Source organism: Rattus norvegicus, chromosome 11 (assembly GCF_021556685.1).
Source record: "Rattus norvegicus strain SHRSP/BbbUtx chromosome 11, alternate assembly SHRSP_T2T, whole genome shotgun sequence".
Lineage (NCBI taxonomy): Eukaryota > Metazoa > Chordata > Mammalia > Rodentia > Muridae > Rattus > Rattus norvegicus.
This window is the reverse complement of record NC_141544.1, coordinates 47,847,520-47,862,894: the sequence shown is the minus strand read 5'-3', so window position 1 is coordinate 47,862,894 and position 15,375 is coordinate 47,847,520. Positions and strand designations below refer to the sequence as shown.

Sequence of the window (15,375 nt, the reverse complement as noted above, 5' to 3'; positions counted from 1 at the left end):
CCCACCCTGAAGACCATAGCAGGAGGTTTGAGGCTAACCTGGGGGCGAGGTCCACTTGGAGATGAGTTTACAGAATGGAGCTACCGCCTCCCGCCTTGCAGAAATGTTCCTTTGCGGGCTTGTAATTTGAAAGGGAGATCACAGTTTTCTGGTGAGTGTGAGCACAGTTTGGAAAGATAAAAATATCTAAGATGCAAATGTGATTGGTTCGAAATATATCAGGCTGAATGAGCCTCTCCTTCATCCTTTAAAGCCTGCTTCAGGGTGGTGGCAGGTGGAGAGGGTATGGCATATGCTGGGAACAGCCACCCCTGCCCTGGGGACAATGGTACCCCAAGCAGCAGGAGCGCCTCCTCCACCCACTGAAAGCTCTATTCTATAAATGTCACCTCTTCCCCGACACACACACACACACACACACACACACACACACACCATAAATTCACACATATGCACATATGCACATATATATACATATATATATCACATCACACACCCCACACAGACATATACACACATCACACACATACATACATACACCACACTTAAATGTGCACACACATAAATCATGCAAATGTATACATACACACTCAACCATATACACACACACAACTCACACACACATATGCACTCATGAACATGCACACATGCATGCATATACATATCACACTCATCGTATCACACATATTCATGCACATATCACACTCATCATATCACACATATTCATGCACATATCATACTCAAATACACATATCACACACACACATGCATACATATATACACACATGAAAACACATGCTTTCAAAGCCATTCATGTGCATATACACATTCACACATAATCACACAAATCACACACACACATGCACACACATCCCACATTCACATATACATACAACATACAATCACAGATAGATACATAAACACATATCACGCACATGCACACACACTTCACATATATACACATACATGTCACACACATATATACACATATGTGCACATATTTACACACATCACATATATATCACACTCACATGTCTGCATACACACACATACACATATCACACACGTATGCACACATTCATGCACACATGTACACCTATACTCACAGACATGCACATACATACACATTCACACACACATTCATACACACACACACACACACACACACACACACACACCACATAGCAACCACTGAGCCTTTGTTGACTTCCAGGCATGTCAGAGAAAATGCATCAGACAGAGCATTAAATACTCATTACCCTTGAAAGTCAGAGCTCCAGCAGGGAGTCTGATGCAATTCTATCAAGACAGGGAGATTTCCTTCAGCATCAGTGACGCGTTTGGTTCAAACACGCCATCATGTTTCCACTTAACTCTTCCATCCCTATTGCTCCATGCAATGTAGAACACCACTGTAGGAAGCTGCCCTCGGAGCTGGAGGGCACAGAACGTGGTGTTTTGTTTTGGTGGGGTGGGTGAGCAACAGAGTCACTCTCCTGGTGAGTCTACCCTGAGGGACTGGCAGTCTTAGGTGAATGAATACTGGAGTCAGGATTTGTTCTCAGATATGAAAGCAGCCACAACCCCAGCTTTTACACGGTGCCTGAGGGGATTGGGACTGGGGACCCTTGGGACCCTAGCTCCTCAGTGTTTATGCCCACAGTCCAGGGTACTTTATAACAGTCCCCTAAATGACAGCATCCACATGCCACACGTCCCCTCTTATACAGAAGATGTTGACATATCCACTACTAAGATAGTCAACGGTTAGGAAGTGATCAAGCCAAGTCACTAGCCCCCTCTTTCTCCAGGCTTTCGAGCTCCCTCATCCAAATTTGCTTCCTCTCACTGTTTCCCTGCCCCAAGCAGGAAGTAAACGGGAATGCTACTGTGCGAGCCAGTGTAAACTATTCTTGGAACAAGGAAGGTTCCCCCATCCTGGGCTTTCTTCCCATTTGGAAGGTGACATTAAGATGAAGGGTGGCCTCCAGTGTAAAGCCCTCAGCTTCCGCAGAAGGACACTGCACAGGAAAGCCCCTGTCACACCAAGGCTTTGTTTGTTCACCTTAAATGGCCACCAGAAGTCACACTTAGAAGCAGATCGCTGCTGGGTCTGACACCCCCTTCGCAGGAGCTTGGTCAGGGTCTGCATTCAGCAAGCCACCGCTTCTTTCTGTATATATTTTTATTTAGCTCATCTTTGCGTTTTAAAAATATTTTTTTATCATTTCTTAGAGAGTTTCGAATACTACATTTTGATCACATTCACCTCAGCTCCTCGCCTTAACACCTCCCAGATCCACCTCCCTACCCTCGAGACTCCAGTTTGGGCTGCCTATAATATTCCTGATCAACGGGCCATCCACTGCAGTGTGGTTGCCCTGCCAGAAGCCATATCTTTGAAGAAAACTGACCCCTGCCTGCCCCAGAAGCCATCAACTGTCCGTAGCCCCTTAGTTAGGCTCACAGGCTCAGGGGCCTCCTCCCCTTCTACGCAGGAATGTGATATGTGGATGTATCTGTCCGTGAACACAGCACTCACAAATTAAACTCAAGAAGGATGGTCAGAACGAGTAGAGAGATTAGAGACGGAAGGGCAGCTGGTAGAGTTCCTCAGGATTAATTCAGGAGGCGGAGAAGAAGGACCAGCAGAATCTGGGTTGTCCAGAGAGAGGGGATGGTGCTAACCAGAATGGAAGGGGAAAAAACAGCCCTGGGCTGCAAGGATGGGGCAGCCGGGGCAGCCAGCCCTCACCGAAGACAGAGCCTACAGCATCTTCAGCCACGAAAACAAACCTCAAGCAAAACACCCATACCTTTATTGTCTCTGTGACCAAACAGCTTAAGAGGGAAAGGATTTAGTTCAGCTCATGGCATCAGGACTACAGTTCATCACAGCAGGAAGGCTGGAGGGGTTCCTAGAGGAGCTCCCAGCATGGCTTGTTGGACTGACCTACAACCTCTGGTACCAGTTTATACAGCCCTACATCCACCAACTAAGCTCATGGTCAACAGGTACTCAGGATCACAAGCCCAGAGAAGCAAGTTCATATTCAGACTGTAATGGTGGCTGTCTTAGAGTTTGGTTGCTCTGAACAGACACCATGACCAAGGTAACTCTTGGACAACATTTAACTGGGGCTGGCTTAAAGGTTCAGGAGTTCAGTCCATTATCATCAAGGTGGGAACATGGCAGCATCCAGGCAAACATGGTACAGGAGGAGCTGCGAGTTCTACATCTTCGTCTGAAGGCTGCTAGGAGAAGACTGACTTCTAGGCAGTTAGGGTGAGGGTCTTAAAGCCCACACCCGCCATGACACACCTACTTAAACAAGGCTACATCTTCTAATAGTGCCACTTCCTGAACCAAGCATATACAAACCATCACAGTGGCTAAGTCAAGTTTGTGGGGGTTCGTGGGGGTTATTTTGTGGGAGGGGGCACGATTTAAAACCAACCTTCAGAGTTGAGGGTGGAGAAAGGAAGGGAAGGCAGCACTGAGCAGATCGCAGCTGGGAAAGTCTGGATGGAGGCTGAGTGCTTTGCTGGGTAGGGAAGAGAGAGGCAGTAGAACACTCCCTCTCCTGGCAAGGCCCACCCTCTCCTGGGTTTAGTTTTATCAGCTGCCATCTCTGTGGGGCTGGACTTGATCATTGCTCGCTAGACGTCTTCCAGTTTTGCTGGGCTATATTTCAGAATCGTTTCCCAGTAATGTGAATCCAGCAACCAGGAAGCCATTTACTGTGGAGGGAGCCTTGGCTTAGGACACAGGATGCTTACTTGGGACCAGGAATGGAGTGTACATGCTGTATTGGGTCCACATGCCATATAATTGCAAACATCAACTTTCTGATAACGAGGGAAGGCCATAAGGAGTTTAAAGACATGCAGAGCGGAGTGACTAAACTACTTACCCCAAAACATATGTCGAGATTCCCACTGTACGCTATGCTATGGATGAGTCAGTTGGAGAGGGCTAAGCTTAGGATTTTTACAGACCCCTCCTCTCCCAATGTCAGAGCTTCCCTTCCACTACGGACGAGAGGGGAAATGACGATACCATTGAGATCCAGGATCTCTTAGACGGAGACATCCACCACATTGGAATTAAAAGAGAGCTCCAAGGACCACCCATCAGTAAGACCAAGAGTCCAAAACATGGCAGGCAGCCTTGTAGTGAGAAGAGAGGCAGTCACGCACCAGAAGACAGATCAACCTGAAGAGAACACTTAAGAACAGAGTGCCTGGAATCTGAGAATCTGCATGTCTATGTGTTTTAACTAGGGTTTCTATTGCTGTGAAAATAATAACATTAATATTAATATTAATAAATGAAATCAAAAGCAACGTGAGGAAGACAGGGTTTATTTCATCTTACAGCTCGGAGCCCATTGCCCAGAAACGTAATGGCAGGAGCTCAGGGTAGGAGCTGATGTGGAGGCCATGGGGGAGGACTGCTTACCGGATGTCTCCTCACAGCTTGCTCAGCCTACTTTCTGATTGCACCCATGACCACCAGCTCAGGGACAGCACTGCCTACAGTGAGCTGGGCCCTCCCACATGCCTTCATCCCTGAAGACTCTAACTTGTATCAGGTTGGCATAAAACCAGCCAATGCACTGTGCCATGTTGGGGTCTCCCCTCTGGGTCAGGCAGAAGGGAACAGTGGTCTGAGGGATGGGGCCAGAACATAAAAGAGGGAAAAGTCAAGAATAAGAATACAGCAAGTGGGGGTCAGATGCCAAAGCAGTGAAGTGAAGCCAAACCTCGATGGCTGGAGGTTCCTACAGGCCGTGGTTGGAACTTCCTGACTCCCGGCCTGCACTGTCACAGCCTGCTCAGGACCACTGCTCCCCGAAACTCTCAGGTTGCACACTGAGTATGCATGATCTGAACTAGTGTCATCCTCTCGGCCACTGCACTAGTGTGTGCCCCAGGACACTCGACGAGTTATTTCCTGGTGTCCCTAGCTAAACTATGATGGTCTAGGTGTCTTAAACAAAAGGCAGTGTTTGCCCTCACTTTTATAAATACAGGCTGTGTGACTCGAGAATCCTGTTGCCACTCAATCAAGCGCACCTTTCAGAGAGTGGGAAGGGTGCTGTAGTAAGGGTGAATAATGGTTTTGCTGACTGCTGAGACACCTGAGCGAGCAGGATGCATCTCGGGTGTCAGCCAAGCTGTTGTGATATGCTCAGTATCCTACAAGGCTGGCCATGGGGACAGAAATGCCACCCTGTCTCTAAGAACACAAATGTCGATGGCAGTGGAGCTAACAGAAGTGGTAGCATAGGCCAAGAGTCCACAGTTTATAAGCAAACAATGGCTATGAGATAGCAAGGCCCCTCGTTACCCCAGTCATTTTGTCAGAGCTGAAGGGTGAAGTGTGGAAATCATGTGCAAGCATGGGAGGGAAAGGGCAGCCTTGTGTACCAGTAGATCCCGCCTCACATGGGTAATGGAGCAAGAGGCACTGCTTGTCATAATACTTTATAAACAGCAAACCACAGGTGAAGAAATGATATGGGGAAGGAAGGCATCCCTATAAATAAATTAAATGGACATTTTCTGCCCCCAACCCCACCCCAGGATGAAAGTCACATCATCACTAAATAATGGTGTAGTCTTTTACTGGTGTGGGAAAATGTGTGCCTGATGTTCAAGGCTTGTTGGCTAAAAGCATCAGGTACGTGGTGCTGATATTTATAAGACTGTTTTTCATGTCAGTAAATAGGCATAGATACAAATGTGGGGCTAGAGGGCTAGGAAAATGGCCCAATGGGTAAAGTCAAACAGTAATCCCAGCATTCCTAAGGAAGGATGAGGGCGAAGTCAGTCAGTAATCCCAGCATTCCTAAGGAAGGATGAGGGTGAAGTCAGACAGTAATCCCAGCATTCCTAAGGAAGGATGAGGGTGAAGTCAGGAGAATCTGAGAGGCCCATCGGCCAGTTCACCTGGGATGCCACAGTGAGTGACAGAGAGACTGTCTCAAATGAAGTAAGGGCTTCCACTTGAGGTTCTCTCCCAACTTTTACATGCCCAGCAGGGTACATACTTACACACACACACACACACACACACACACACACACACACACACACACACGCTCATACACACACATATGCCCATACACATACACAAGCCTATCCACACACACACATACCCATCCTTCCCACACACACACATCAATCCACACACATGCATGCCCATATAAACACACATTCCAATATATACACATGGCCATACACACACACATGCCCATATACATGCACATGCCCATATACACACATATCCACATACACACACACATGCCCATACACACATACTCATACACACACATAACCATACACACACACACACACACACACGCCCATATACATACTCCAATTTGCATACATACCCATCCATCCACACCTGTTGATAAGAGCTAGAACACGTTCACTTCTGCTCCTGTGACTATGTCCAAGCATGGATTACAGTAGCCTGGTGAAAGTGTCCTAGCCGCAGAACCAGACAGACACATCAACAGAGGACTGAAATCAACATCACTTGGTGTTTACTTACTGCTGATGTTAGGAACCGAAGAAGTAAAGGAAACCCAAAGTCATTTGAAGAAATAGGAGAGAGCATCTCCGGGAAGGGGCTGTAATTCTCAACAGCCCCAAAGACTTATTTTTAATTAGGACAGAGTCCATCTCTGGACGGATCAGCTTGACTCTAGGACTCAGTGGGTTATAACCTATATCTGGTTGAAACAAAATGTTTTCAGCTCAAAATAGATAAGGTTAGAGAACCATCAAACAAACACAATGACTTTCAGAAAACAGCCGAGGAAACAGAACGGAGGAAACGGAAAAAGTAAAACAAAGGAAAATGTATAAAATCTATCTAGTCCTTTGGAAACTAAATGACTATGAAAATATCAGCTCTAAAAATACCGGAAGAGAAAAAAAAAGGATTCTGAGGGGAAGTAAAGAACAAAAATTTGGCATATGGATGTCAAAACTCCAGTGTCAAAGAGGTTTGGAAAACTGGTCGTGCGTCACCAATTATATATATCCAAGATCAGTGTGGCAGACGCTCACTGCCAAGAGCAATGGGGAGGTTTTTAATGCCCTAAAAAGCCTCCTTTCCATGACTCTCTGGTAACAGTGTTGCAATATAACTGACCTAAGAAAAGGAAAGCAAGAGAGGTGGCTGCATCTGGCTTGTTGCATCTATTCATGTCTAAGACACATTGTATATAATTGTCTTTTCTTCTCACCCCACCCCCCCAGGAAAAGCACAAAGAAGAAATGACAATGGCCAAGTTAACTGAATCCATGAGTGAGTACCTTGATATTTACTACTTATTTTTGGTTTTGAATGGAGAAATACAGTAGCAGACTAGGACCAAATCCTATTGTGACTGGCTACTTTATGCTTATTTTTCATTCCTGGGGAAAGCAAAGGTCTGTGTGCCTTAGTGTATGGCACTCTATCAGAGTTGCTTTATGCAATACTCAAAATTCAACTTGGTTAGGATCAAGTTTCCAGACTAAAAATGCCCGAGCATGAAAGTAAATGGATTTGTTTTTTGTTACTGCTTTTGGAGTTGGGAATCCATGATAATTTTAGCCTGACTTGTCAGAGATGTTACTCAAGTTCAATGAAGTTTTATGTGTACCTATATCATGGGCTAGACCGTATAAAAAGAGAAAGGAATGCTGAGTCATGGTTAAAGCGATCAGGTATCATTCAGTTTCCCTGAGTCAGGGTTAAACCAATGTGGCATCATCCAGAGTTTCCCTGAGTCATGATTAAACTGATTGGGTATCATTCAGTTTCCCTGAGTCATGGTTAAACCAATCTGGTATCATCCAGAGCTTTCTAACAAACAAAGGAAGCGTCCATGTTGTGTAAGTAGCTTGCGGGTGGTTTCCATTCTGAATAGATCTGTGGTATAATGCCCTAAGCTCTTAAGCTGAATGAATGGAACCCACAAAGCATCTTTAGGAAAGAAGGGAAAATAATTACAACAGCTCACTCCACAGAGGACAAGTGCAATTTCCTCTGTTGACATTTAAATATTAAAGACCCTGGAGAGAGGAGATAAGCCAACTGCCGTTTCTTTTGAAAATGTACATTGCTCGTGGTAACAGCTTCCATTCAGAGGGTTCCAGAGGGACAGTGGTCGGGCTTTTATTCCTTTGATGGTGTGACTGCTGAGTTGAGTATCCCTCTATGACAGTGTCTCGTCCTTGCTTGGCTTGGGACCTGAGACCCTCACCAGGTATGGGAAGGTGGACATGGCAAAGCTGAGTATGAGTGGGTTCTGCTCACTCTGACAGAGAAGCCACCGTGCCCCAGAAGCTCCACACACACACTCCTCATATATGGTTAACAGGAAAGCAGGACTCCTGCATGTAGCAGAACGAGGATGAGGCTTTAGTTCATCTCTGCTGTCTTTACGCTGTAAGCACAGTGGGAAGAGGCTAAGGTGGACATTTTCTGCACACTATGAGCATTGACACTCAGATCACAGGAGGGCTTTGCTGTCCCTCCGAGCTCTATACAGGAAAAGCTGTGCCTCTTCCCATGGGCTGAGGCTTTGGTCCTTGACAGGGTGGTACTGATGTCTACAACACATAATCACCCAGGACTCCACTCGCTCCCTGCAGCATAGTCAAAAAAAACCTTAACGCTCAATACCTTCCATTCCTAGATGAGACGCCATAAAAGTCTCTTTATTGTTGCTTGTGACCCTGAACTTCCGTAGGAGTTCAAATACGTCTAACCCAATGTCGTCACGTAACCATGGATTGTGTGATCGGGAGCAGAAGAGGCACGAGCCTCCCTGGATTCTTCCCTTCTTCATTTCTGTGTCGCTCCCTGCACCGCCCCCTCCCCAACTGCCCCACAGTGCTCTACCTCTCAAAGCCGTGCAGCCTGTGCTCCTGTCAGATCACCATGAAACAAAGTAGTTTTCACAGTGTGTTACAAACACAGAGAGGGACTGTGACCAGTGGCCACTCCTTCAGTATCCACAGTCCTAAAGCTAAGCTTGAATTTACATTGTAAATCACCGTCACCATCATCTTCATTTTCATCATCACCGTCCTCCTTACGCTCCTCCCTCCTGTTTTTCATTTCTCCTTTGTTTCTTTGTTCTTCATCTCTCTCTTACTCTATATAGCCCAGGATGCCCTGTAACTCACAGAGGTTGTTCCACCTGACCCTCAGTCCCATGAGTGCTTGGACTATAGACAGGAGCCCCTGGGACCCACTCCACAGTTCCTCTGAGCTAAAACGAGTCACAGCTTAGAACTTAGCCCGCAAATTTGAATTCTGTCTCCAGTGCGTGAGTGAATTCAGCCAGAGAGTGTGAAACATGGTTGCGAGGCTAGACCTTCCTTACAGAGCCTGTGAGAAACTTACTCTCCCGTACAGCTAAGACTGTTTTAAATCTCCTAATGAGTTGTGAAGGACTGCACGGTCCAGGTCACTACCATCCCAGTGTTTCAATTCTCCTGCTGTGTCAGATACAGGATCCTCTCTTGGCTGTCCTAGGGTTGGTGCCAAGTTTCAGATTTGTCTCCTATTTTTATAACTGTGGATCCCCTGCCTCAGAAAAACATCAGATTCTGAATTCTGGAGAGGAGAACGGGGACGGCCATTCTGAATTGCTGTGTCGTAGGGGAAACCACAGCTATGTCTAGCGTGCAAGGGAATGTAAGGTTTAAGGAAAGAGTGTATAAGCCACCCAGACGTGGCCGTTCTCTGTCCTTGGAGACAGGTGTAGGAAACATGCCAGACACGCTGTGAACCTCAGATTCCGTGAAATAGAATAGTGGGTTCACAAAGAAGCGTGATATTAAAATTAGATCCATGAATCGTGAGATGTACCACTGGATATTGACTCTGCAAAAAAAAAAAAAAGACTGGTAAGGAGACAGAAGCGCGATCTTTATGACAGGAGGTTTGAATGGGGAAAATGAGGAAAGAATGACCAGTTACTTCCATAAAATGAATGGGAACATTGCATCTGTGACCACCGGAGACAGGGACATGAACAGAACCACAGATGCCCTGGGCACTGCACTCTGACACAGGTTCAGAGCCAGTGAACGCTTCACCCAACAACCGCCGAGCAGAACCATCTGCTTACCAGACGTCTCTGCTGGACTAATGGCGAGGCTTCTCACACTCCTGCATAGCTAAGTTCGGTCGAAGACGCAGCGACGTGAGCCTCCTTCACACCCCACACCACCAACCTTAAAAAACTCAGCCCTGAGAAGTTAAACTATCAATAGATTCCAAGATGTCCGACAAAAAGCACCTATGTTTAGCGAATAGAATATTTAAAATATTGATGTGTTGCTTTTGAAGTGAGGAGACAGAGGAAAGAAAATAAAAGCAGGACGAAGGAAAAAATGATGTGAAGAAATAGAGAAGCAAAAACACAGGGATTTCACACTATAGAGCTCAGAAGAAAGACTGAATCATAGAAACAAGAAGTAAAGGGGGGAGGTCAAGAACAGCGGCGGGGGAGTCTGAAAGGCAGCACAGCACACACACCATACCTGGCTGCCTACCTGCAACTTCCCAAAGGCTACTTTTTGTCTTATTTTATACATTTCCTTTTTAAATTTTAAATTTAATTTTTTTTACTCATTTTATATCCCACTCACGGTCCCCTCCTGGTCACCCTCTCCCTCAATCCTTCCCCATCCTCTCTCCCCTTCTCCTCTGAGCAGGTGGGGGCCATCTGTGTATCCCCCAACCCTCACCCTGGCACTGCAAGTCTCTGCAAGGCTAGGCACTTCCTCTCCCACGGAGGCGCGTTGCCTGTGTGCGGGATGCATTCAAAGGCTACTTTTTAAACAGCCTTTGAAACTGTAATCTCCATTTGTATCTATGAAATGGCTGTTTCCCCACTTACTCCACTGGAATCCCTATTCAAAGAGAGTAGAGAGAGTAGAGAGAGTAGAGAGAGGCTGGAGAGATGAGTCAGTGGTGACTAAGATCACTCTAAGATCCTCTTCTAGAGGACCCAGGTTCAATTCCCAGCACCCACACTGCCGTTCACAGCCATCAGTAATTCCAGTCCCTGAGGATCCCGTTCCTTTTCTGGGCCTCCACAGGCACCCGGCACTCACAGGGTACACAGATACACATGCTGGCAAAACCCTTATCTGCACAAAATAAAAAAATATTTAAAAAAAATAAAAAAGAGCATGCATCAATCTCACAGTGGAAGAAGTTACTCTGAGCTTGCCCTTCAGGTACCCAGGACTTTATTCCCCATCCATTCAGTGAGCTTGGCCTGAAAGGCAGAGCCCAGTGGTGTTAAATGCTGTCTATAAATAGACACCCAAAGACTCAAACTGTGCCATCATCAGAGGTGACGCGCAGAGGCCAAGTCCTGACGTGAGCTCTCAGATCAAGGGCCCGTGATGACAAGCTGGAGGTATGGGGCTGTGCAAACATCCAATGGTCTTCAGAAGGACTATCAGCACCTGTGTCCTGTGTGGGCTGTTCTTTCATAAATGTCCTGGTAGATGGCTTCATGGTCACTGCCTGCTGGTGTTTCTCCTGGGTCCCACTTGGGGGCTCATAGGAATGTGTTGGGAAGCCCCAACATATGGGCCCGTCTATGGTACGGATTGCTATGGGGATGGGGTCACAAGGGTGAAACAGGTTGGGTGACTCTTCCAGCTGCATGAAGCCCCCATGCAGCCCCTGCTAGTGTCCTTAGACTATGCTCTTGCCTCCTTCCCCCAAACTGAAACACGTTTACAGGGCATTGCTGCTTCAGCAGGTACAGTTCTGTTCTCCCCATGTTGACCGTGACAGCCCTGCAGTTGACCTGCTGCCTCTGGCCTCACTTGCCCTCCTCCCTCAGGCACACGTACCTCAAACCTTTCCTTCCCCAGCCTGTGCCCCTCGTAGTCCTCACAGCCATCGTGTGTACCCCACCTGGGCATCACAATCATAACAAAGACTCTGAGAAAAGGAAGAATCGCTTGGCACCCTGCAGAAAAAAAAGCAGCTTGCAGCCTTAGTCTCTGGCTTCAGAAACTGCCCACTTGCAGCCAGGGAGACAGAAGCAACCTCCAGAGCCCAGGCCCCGCCCTAGAAGGCACTTGGAGATCCATGGACTTAAGTAGAGGGAATTCCTACCCTGATTAAAAGAGCCAGCTCAAAGGCAGCTCAAATTTGAATGTTCCTCCTGTCAAATGAAATAAGGAGATGGAACCGATTACAATCACCGCACGTTAAATTAGCTCTATTAAAGCAAAGTGCTTTTTAATCATGTATCCTTCAAGGAGCAGCTGGCGTAACTCTGGCATTGTGTTAAAGCACGAAATTCCCTGCACCACGGGCAGCCTTTAGGGAGCTAACACCTAAGGTTCTGGGAACATGTGTTACAATGTAACCCGACAGGTCAACCCAGGTGGCAGTCCCAGGCTGGCAAGGCTCTTCCCTGGGATCCCAGGGTGCTCCTAGATCTGAAGATCAGCTAAAGGGCGAGCAGGCTTCCAGCAAGCTGCTGGTTACCGTGTGAGTGTCCAGCATAGGACAAACGGTGAGGTGTGAGAAGTCCGAGATAGAAGAGCAGCTCAGAGGAAGCCAAGCACTGAACACAGATTGTAAGGTGGATCGTAGGATGGCTGGGAATCTTCCTGTGGGTAATAGGAGGGGTGGGACTTAAGGTTTTGAAGGGGTTCTTGTTTTAGAATCATCCTACAAAGGCATTATGGGTAGAAGCAGCAGGTTGGACAAAGGTAGAGAAAAGCAGCTCTAAGCCTGGAGAGTAGACAAGCTGGGAGACTTTGTGCCACCCAAGGACGTGTCTAATGTGCAGTAGAGGAGGTGGTGGCCATCAGGAATGACTGTAGGCAGGGATGCACTTGGAGAGGTGGCTTCTTGGACTTAGGCAAGGGCCTAGCGGAAGCGGAGCTGGGAGGGATGGAAGTTGTAGGCAGCAGGAAGACGACTGTAAGAAGCTGGTCAAGTGGGTCAGAATTTTAAGGCATTAGATCTGGGGTCTGTACAATTGTAGGCACATCACTGGCCTAGAGTTGCTTTTGTCAGTCAGTCAGAAAAACGTGAAAGAAGAGGGTGCAGAATGGGGGACAAGAGATGCCAAGAAGGACGCCAAGACAAGAGTTTGATCAAGGTGACAATTTATTTTTTTTCTCAAGGCTGAATTTATACCATAACAGGGGTAATAGAGAGAGGGGGGAAATGGGAAACATTTACGCAGGCCAAGGACACAATATTCGAGTGGTCAGCTGATGTCAACAGGACGTCAGAAAGGTCACAGGTTTGTCATATCTATTAGTCAGCAGGATGTTGGTTTCTCAGAAAGGTGACAGGTCATCACATTGGGCATCTTGACGTCAGATGTATTTCTCAGCAAGGTCACAACTTTATCATATCATTATTCATCCTGACCACCAGATTTGTATTAGTCTTCTGCAGCTGGCTGGGGATTTTCCATGAACCCCGTCATACTTAACTCTAACCATAATATTAACATCAATAATGGAAGGTTTCAAGAGCATCGCTCCCAACAGAAGATGTGTGTACAGAAGATCTGGTGTGCGATGAGCAGAAATGTGTGTACCAGCAGAAGGCTTCCTGTTGCTGCTATAACAAAAAATGGTTCCAGGGTTCAACAGACAAGGCATGCTATACCAGATCCACTTGGTTACCCCACCCCCAAGCTCAATTCTAAATCCTGGAACTTCTTAGGCTCATGCCCAGAGAGCTACCGTATCATCTAAAATGCACCTGGACTTGAGCTTAACCATCCTGAATACTCTGTTCTTTTCATAGTACTAACCACCAGGTCATTAGAACACTGTCTCCCTGACCCCAGGACTCAGAAACCTCCACCCACAGGGGTAGCTAGATAGCACAGCTTTTGCTCCAACTGTGGCATTTGGGGTCTCTAGTGCCTTATCATACCAAAACGGAAACAAACACTGAAAGGGGGGCTTATGAGGGGGTGTAGGGAACTGAGACCCCACAGGGCAGGGTCTTTCTGCAGGCATTGATTTGCTGGCCACTGATACAAGTGGCCTTCCCATTACCATGAAGCTTGTTACAAACTGAGACAAGGTCCTGGAGGTGCTGCTTCATGGTGGTTTCTGCCCATGACTGAGCAGTAACCCCTATCCCTTTGCTGTCCATGCTGGTTTCCTATCACCCACACAGCTCCTGTTGTCCCCACCAGCAATGACAACTGTAAAATAGATGCTATGGAGGAGCCACCATAGAGCCACAAGAGACACACTGTTGGTGCCCGAAGATCACAGGAGAGCAACCTTTCAATTTCACCTTTAAGCAGAGCTGGGATGGCAGCCTTTCACCTGTTTGCAATCTGAGAGACTATTATCTTCTCCTTGCTAGGCCTGTGACCGTCTGGGCTGGGGAAGTGGCTCAGTTGGTAAAGTGCTTGCTGCACACGTAGAGAACCTGTGCTGGATTGCCATAAAACATATTAAAAAGCAGGAAGCATCGGAACGTGCTTGTATTTCCAGCTCTCTAGAACCTAATAGTGAGCCTCAGATTCCAAAGAGACACCCTGCCTCATAAAACAAGATAGATGGTGACTGATGAATGTGCACACACATGCACACACAGGTGTCCACATTCTACACATTCATACACATGCACACACATGCATACACAAACACACATATGTATACACAGTGGCTACATTCTATACATGTGCACATGTGTATACACAGGTGTCTACATTCTATGCATGCACACACATGCACATACATGCATATGCATGCACACACACTTATGCATACAGACATGCACATACATGCACACATGCACATACTTGCACATGCATGCATACACATGTGTCCACGTTCTACACATGCACACACTGACACCTACATTCTATCTACATTCTACACATGCGCAAGAACTGCCACTGCTAGAAACACATGAGATGTACAAAGCAACAAAATCAACAAGCACATGCCTGAGATTCTTGAAGGTATAGAAAAGCATGTGGTCTTCAATCAAATAGGAGTCAATGGGAGACTTGTTTTCTCAAGCCAAAGCCCTTTCCTTTTGGATCTTTGAGATCATGGTGACCCTCGTCTTCTAACACATATCTGAGTAGGTGAAAACATCACTCTCTGACCCCTCCTCCCCACAGTATTTCTCTGATACTAAAAATATAAACAAAAATAAAAATAGTCTTGGGATTTCTCAACTTGGGCACCATTGGCATTTGAGGTCAGTATGATCCTGCCCAAGGCAGGCTGTTAAGCAGCATCCTTGACTTTTAACCCACTAGGTGCCAGTCGTACCCTCCTCATAGATGTGAGAGCTGAAGTCTCCAGATACCACTATACTTGCAT

The 15,375-nt window shown here is 46.7% G+C and overlaps 1 protein-coding gene across 2 annotated transcripts in view; it reads left to right on the top strand.

Annotated features, from left to right (window-relative positions):
* Positions 1-15,375, top strand: part of Kcnj6 (potassium inwardly-rectifying channel, subfamily J, member 6) — a 247,939-nt gene that overhangs the window by 51,245 nt on the left and 181,319 nt on the right. For both annotated transcript variants that reach the window (NM_001393803.2, NM_013192.4), the window contains 1 exon segment: positions 7,279-7,327. In NM_001393803.2, coding sequence (NP_001380732.1) covers positions 7,297-7,327 — 31 coding nt within the window. In that variant the 5' untranslated portion in view covers positions 7,279-7,296.